Consider the following 7330-nt stretch of genomic DNA (forward strand, 5'->3'; position numbering starts at 1 on the left):
GTTTTTTTTTTTTAGCTACGCTTATAAGTAATATATGACTAATACAAACATATTTGTGCGCCGCTGGGATGAAAACGACCAATATCTCGTATCTCGAGTGATCACTCGATTATTAGAAGTACTCGATTACCGATAACTCGATTATCAAAATTGGTCGATTATGCCCATCACTAATTCGAATAATACGATCCGGATAAAAGATCCGTCTGTGGTAGATGATAGCGACATCTAGACTACAACTTAAATCTAGGTTAATTTTGTTTTACGGCGTGAGAAATATTTTTCATCTATAATTTATAATACTGATATTATAAATACAACAGAGATGTAACTTTTTCTCACTTACAATTTTATTTTATATTTTCTGTCCAGCATCTATATTTACTGTGAACTTTGAACCACAAATTTCTCCAATCTTTTCGTCCAGACGCGTGGCGCGTGGATGCATTCACTCTTTTTGCACGTGCCATTATTGGATGAATTAAATTAAAATGGTAAGTAAATACTTAATTTATTGAAAGAAGTTGCTTTAAAATTGAAAAAGTTAAATAATCTTAAATCATTGTTTGTCAACATAACCTCATTTTCGCATATTTTAGACGAAGTTGTACGTTTTGTTTGAACATGCAGCCGGGTATGCCGTATTCAAAGTTGAGGAATTTGAGGAAGTTGGCATGTTATTACCCCAACTAGAAGCTGCCGTACACGATCTGGGTCGTTTTAATAGTATTGTAAAACTCGTCGGGTTTTCTCCCTTTAAAACTGCTGTGGCAGCTCTAGAAAATGTAAATGCCATTTCTGAGGGAATTCTACCAGAAGATTTGCAACAATTTTTGGACATAACGATTCCTAAGGGTGGGAAAAAGAACAAAGTCACTTTAGGAGTTAGTGATCCTAAACTGTCTGCTGCTATAACTGAAGGTCTGGGTTTAAATTGTACACATGTTGGTGCTGTACCTGAAGTCATTAGAGGTATGTATTTCAACTTTGAATAAATTGAGGCATTTACAACTTTTAGTAAATAAAACATTAGTAAATGTAAATTGATTGAATGCTTTGCAGGTATTCGTCATCATTTCCATAATCTTGTAAAAGGTTTTACTGCGAAAAGTTCTGCTGTTGCACAATTGGGTTTAGGTCATTCATATTCTCGTGCTAAGATAAAGTTCAATGTACACAGAGTCGACAATATGATTATCCAATCTATTGCGCTTTTGGATCAATTAGATAAGGATATTAATACATTCTCTATGAGAATCCGGTAAGTAAATTACATGAATTTTTTTAAAATTTTGAAAGTATCGTAAAGGATATGTCGCTATAGATAAAAATTTAGCAGTTAAGTTGAGTTTTTTTAGGAGTCGACATTTCAACTTCAATCGTTTAATGATCTTAAATCAATGCGCGAGAAGCTTTTTGTTAAATGATGTTCACAAATTTGACTAATTTAGTCCTAAAGATGACAAATAATGCATAAATCTGTAACCCTTATATTTCCAGTGAATGGTATTCGTATCATTTCCCAGAATTGGTAAAAATAGTGCCAGAAAACTACACATACGCGAAACTCGCCAAGTTTATAAAAAATCGTAAGGAACTTAGTGAAGAATCTTTAGACGGACTTGAAGAAATTACAATGGATTCTGGAAAGGCTAGGGCTATTCTAGACGCGTCCAGATCCAGCATGGGGATGGATATCAGTGTGGTCGACCTACTAAATATCGAAATGTTTGCCGTGAGAGTGATTTCATTAGCGGATTACAGGAAACAATTGGCGGAATATCTCAGTACGAAAATGGGTGACGTCGCGCCAAATTTGGCTACTTTGATCGGCGATCAGGTCGGTGCCAGGCTCATAGCTCATGCGGGGTCTTTGACGAACCTCGCTAAATACCCTGCCTCCACCGTTCAGATCTTGGGAGCTGAAAAGGCATTGTTCAGGGCACTAAAAACGAGAGGTGAGTAACTCTAAGTGGAGATTAGGTTTTTTAGGCTGTTTCCGTCCAACATTTCGCATATTAAGCTCTTATAATATCTTTATTATTGAACCAATTTTACAAGCTTTCGTATTCGGTACTTACAGCTCGGGATAATCCATCTGATTTCGTCTTCTCGCAACAACATCGTTTTCTACTGACAAAAAGTAGGCTCCGACCATATCAACTCTGAATAAGAAAAATGGATAGTACTATTAGAAATTTATTTTAATCATTCGTTTAATCGTTCATTACTTGTGAAATGCTCCTACACCTTTATTATTTGCCATTTGGATTTATTTGACGATTAACGGATTGTAGGTACATTTTCTAAGTAACGGGAATGGGAATGTCACAAAAAATGTTCATAAATCACCGTATACTTACACATTTCTACGGTTTCAGGAAATACTCCTAAATACGGGTTAATTTACCACTCGACTTTCATCGGCAGAGCGGGATCCAAGAACAAAGGCCGCATTTCCAGATACCTCGCTAACAAATGTTCCATAGCCTCCAGGATCGACTGTTTCGCAGAAACACCCTCGCATATATTTGGGGAAAAGTTACGACAGCAAGTTGAGGACAGACTTAAATTTTACGAAACCGGCGACGTCCCAAAGAAGAATGTCGAGGTGATGAAGGAGGCCATGGAGGAATTCCAACAGGAGTTGCAGGTGCAGTCCGAGAAGAAGAAGAAGAAGAAAAAGAAGCGAAAGGCAGAAGCGTTAGCCGCCACGGCTGAAGACGAGGTTAACGGGGAAATAGACACCGAGCCTCCCAAGAAGAAAAAGAAGAAGAATAATCCCGAGGTTTCAGAGGAAGTTCCCGAGGTTAATGGAAGTGTCGAGGGAGGGGAACAGTCTCCAAAAAAAAAGAAAAAGAAGAAGAAGAAGGTTGCCGAGAACGAGTAGTTTTTTTGGTAACGATTATGAGATAACAATTTTTATTATTATTTTTTTTATTTCAAATAACTATAATTTTATGCGTATGTGAATTAAACATATAATAGGTACAGCCGTGAACGGAGGATTGAGGAAATATTTGTTTTACTATACAGGGTGTCTTGTGAAGGAGTGCACAAATTTTAAGGCTAAAAACAAGCAAAACATTTATATAGACGTAGATCCTGAAATGTATCGTTTTTCAAATATGATCCTTCAGATTTAAAAAAATATATATTTTAAGAATATGTAAAGATTTTTATTGAAACAGAACATATTTGAGACTAGAAATTTTTCCTGCAACATTTTCGTGTTCTTTGACTTTGGACTAATTTCATAAAAATGATTAACTTTTATTTTAGAATACAGAAACTGCAAAGAACAAAATAAGTAACGGATTAACAGCAAAATTTGTATTTTACGAATAAATTTAAAAAAAACTTCAGACTTTTGTGTCCAATCTTTTAATCAATAACATTTTTAGGGGTTTGAGCAAATACAGGGTGTTTCTAAATATCATGTATATAAGGGAGGAGGTAATTCTTTGGCTTATTTCACGACAAAAAATTCATACGAACATAGGTCCGCAAATGCTTCGTTACCGATCTACAGGGCGTTGAAATTTTAAGATTCTTTTAGTTTTTTCTCCATAGCTCCCACAATTTTTGAGATATTTAGCTCAAATTTGGAATATAGTTTGCGCTGTAGGACTTACATCGTTGGGCGTGCCAAATGGTCGTGATATTCTACAGAGCGATATTTTTTCGGGGGTCATAACCCCTTTTCTTCCCCTGAAATTTTGTGCGGTGCACCGCTGGTACATTCTAAATTCAAAATTGAATTTTATGTTTTGTTGAGAAACTTTTTGTCTCTTATGATTTTTTCGTATCTGCGAACGTTATCGAAAAAAAAAATAAAAAATGATTTGTGTACATTTAATTTATAAACATTCAAACCCAAGTTACGATTTCAAATACGAGATTATGCAAATAAATCCAGGACCTACTGGACCATTTTAAGAATTTCAATTACGAATTACACAAAATCATTTTTAATTTTTTTTTTTCTCGATAAGGGTCACAAATACGAAAAAAATCATAAGGTACCAAAAAGTTTCTCAACAAAACATAAAATTCAATTTTGATTTTAGAATATACCAGCAGGGCACTATAAAAGTTCAGGGGAAGAAAAAGGGGCATGACCCCCGAAAAAATATCACGACCATTTGGTATGCCCAATGATGTAAGCCCTACAGCGTAACCTATATTCTAAATTTGAGCTAAATATCTCAAAATCTGTGGGAGCTATGGAGAAAAAACTAAAAAAATCTTAAAATTTTAACGCCCTGTAGATCGGTAACGAAGCGTTTGCGGACCTATATTTATATGAATTTTTAGTCATGAAATAAACCAAAGAATTACTCCCTCCCTTATGTACATGATATTTAGGAACACCCTGTATAAATTGGTGTTTGGTGGAACTTTATCATAAATTATGCTTTCAATAATGATTTCATATTCGAATAGTTACTTCAATATTTATTCGAATTATTTGAATAATACAAATAATGCTCGAAATTAGGTGGCGTGTAGTCAAATATTCAAATAATCCAGAAAATTCAGATATTACACTATTATAAAATGTAATCCGAGGTCCAAATTTCTCAATTGACTCTGGTTTTCGAGATATCCTAACCTGAAAGTACAAAAACCGCGATTTTTTGACATATTTGAGGTTATGTTACAAAAATCGCATTTTTTTTTATTGGTATTTAAAATAATAACGAAGATGTAGAAGTAGTTACTGAAATAAGTGAAAACAAAGGTTACAATAAACGTTCAAAATTACGACAGCATTAATACACAATGTTAGTCTTCTCGTTAGTTCGACATTACAGGCTCTTAATAATGTGTCACGATCTAAAGCCGTCATAACTGCATAAATTTTATTGTACAAATCTGCCATGTCTTCTATAGGGTCCTGATATACAGTGTTTTTTAAATGACCTCATAGAAAAAAATCCAATGGGGTCAAATCTGGTGAACGAGCCGGCCACCCTATAACTCCGTTAGTTCCTAACCACTTTCCCGGAAACCCCTGATTTAAGTATTCTCCATCCTGTCAGAACCATAAATCATTTGTTTTTTTTTTATAATTTATTGTTAATTAGTATGCGGTGTGAATAAAGCCATTACAACAATATTTTAAAAGAAATCGAAGAAGTCGAAATATTTCGACGCTTTAGTACGAAAACATGCTAGCTCAGATCTTTAAGTAAAAACATGCTATCTCAGTTTGATTAGAAATTTAAGTTGGCACATTGAATGATTGAAACCGTGCATTTATAATAAACTTATATAATATATTTTTCAAAAAGTAAGGAATATTTATGTTCAGGTACACTGTTTATTTTATTTTTTTTATTCAACATTTTTCAATTAATTTTAATTAAGTTACTGTTATAAACGACAAAATTGTTAATTAAAAAAATAGAATAATATGCAGTATGCTGCAACATGTACATTACTCGACGTTTTTTGAAATAACAAATTATAAAAAACATATATGAAAATGTTTGTTATTACTAAAAATTATTCGATTTTTTTCATACAAGTTTGCTTTGATATAAAAATTAATAGGGCACTCTTACCTGATTTATAGTCACTACTCTTACTTTTATTAATAAAGTTAACATAATAATCAGAATATAAATATAATGTATAAAGTTGAATGATATGTATATATCGATGTGAAGGGCGCGTATGATATGCACGTGCACATTTCCGCGGTTCTTTATGCACACATGTTTATCATTAGCAGATCATAAAGTACCGGTAATAAAAGTGTCGCATACCTGCATTTCATTTCCAAAGTCTATGCAAGGACGCGGCTACCCTGTTTTTATTGAGGTGCAGTAAAAACGATTCGGCTCCGGAGTTTGGGGCCTAGCCTGGTCCACTATATAATTATTTTTATTGCAGTCTGCATTAGACACACAAAATTATTTTCAGAATAAATTCTGCAGAAAAATAAGTATCAAGAGTAGCGACTATAAATCAGATAAGAGTAAGCTATTAATTTTGATATCAAACCAAACTTGTATGAAAAAAATCGAATAATTTTTAGTAATAACAAACATTTTTATATATTAAGGTATACTCTATTTTTTTATGTTATTTCAAAAAACGTCGAGAAATGTACCTGTTGCAGGATACTGCATATTATTCTATTTTTTAATTAACAATTTTATCGTTTATGATGGTAACGATAGCATGTTTTTACTTAAAGATCTGAGATAGCATGTTTTCGTACTAAAGCGTCGATTTTGTCTCAGTGTGATTTAAATAAAATAATAGATTTTCCTGTTACATCATACATTGCATATTGAAGTCGACATGTCTCGAAAACAAGTAAATACTGGGAAAAACTTTATATTACAAAAATTACTCAAAATTTAACGATCGTTCAGACGGATTGTATTTTCACGTTCCAGCGAAAAAAAATTTTGTAGTATCGCCACGCCATCTATACAGAAAGATTTGAACTAACAATTAAACAATTCTAACTGAAATTTGAAGCTATTCGAGGGACCTAACGACCCCAGTTCCCGGAACTAAAATAAATTTCTTCATTTCGGAGATGGGAGTGTCAAATAGCACACCCTGTATACTTAATTTTTTTTTGTACATCATGGTGTTAGGATTTATTGTTTTCGATTTATCTGTACTTTTGCTCTCGATGCGTACCAAGTGCAAAAATGCCATTAGTTATTTCTTATAAAAATTCTTTTGAAAAACTGAAACGGAAAGGGTTATCTAATTAATTCCAACGTATTTTCCTCAAAAGACTTTTATGTCGTTGACGGTACATTTCTGATGTTTTATATAAACTTTCGTTTGCTTGTATTTACCAAATCGATTTAAAATTTGAGCTCGTTCTTTGCCGAACGTCGTGTGTGGTATATTTTGACTTTAACAATACGATCTACTTAAAACTGTTAAGAATTGACAAAATATATATATACAAGGTAATAAAAGATAATTCTTTTCACAATAGTTTATTTTTTTTTAAATATCTACAACAAATCTGCAGAATGTTGCGTGTATAACTTTTCTAATAACATTTCTTTCGTTCCTTTCATAAGGCACAACGGTTCCTTAATTTTCTACGCAGAATTAACAAAAAAAAAAAAGAAAAACAGAATTGAAGTTATTTTTTTATTCTTTATAAGAAAAACTTAATAACAATAATAAAATATTGCTCTATATCGTTTGTTTAAGAACTTATAATAGGGAAGCGTCTATAATAGTAAAATTTACAACCCTCTACCGACTGTACAAGTAGCCCACATAAATAATAAAAAGTACAAATCTAATCAATAATCAAATACTAACAGTGTTTAAATACTTA

The 7330-nt window shown here is 32.8% G+C and overlaps 1 protein-coding gene across 1 annotated transcript; it reads left to right on the forward strand.

Annotated features, from left to right (window-relative positions):
- Positions 1–234: 234 nt before the first annotated feature.
- Positions 235–3168, forward strand: LOC108914653 (nucleolar protein 56). The gene is made up of 5 exons (XM_018720500.2): positions 235–494; positions 600–972; positions 1063–1261; positions 1501–1958; positions 2382–3168. Exons 1-5 carry the CDS (start codon positions 492–494, stop codon positions 2888–2890), a joined length of 1542 nt encoding a protein of 513 aa, XP_018576016.1. The 5' UTR covers positions 235–491; the 3' UTR covers positions 2891–3168.
- Positions 3169–7330: the final 4162 nt, after the last annotated feature.

Source organism: Anoplophora glabripennis, unplaced genomic scaffold, assembly GCF_000390285.2.
Source record: "Anoplophora glabripennis isolate ALB-LARVAE unplaced genomic scaffold, Agla_2.0 scaffold902, whole genome shotgun sequence".
NCBI classification, from domain to species: Eukaryota; Metazoa; Arthropoda; class Insecta; order Coleoptera; family Cerambycidae; genus Anoplophora; species Anoplophora glabripennis.

Excerpts from the sequence above, each read along its gene's own strand:
- LOC108914653 (XM_018720500.2), top strand. Across the intron at positions 973-1,062 it reads TGTACCTGAAGTCATTAGAG|GTATTCGTCATCATTTCCAT; the intron begins GTATGTATTTCA and ends AATGCTTTGCAG. Across the intron at positions 1,959-2,381 it reads CAGGGCACTAAAAACGAGAG|GAAATACTCCTAAATACGGG; the intron begins GTGAGTAACTCT and ends CTACGGTTTCAG.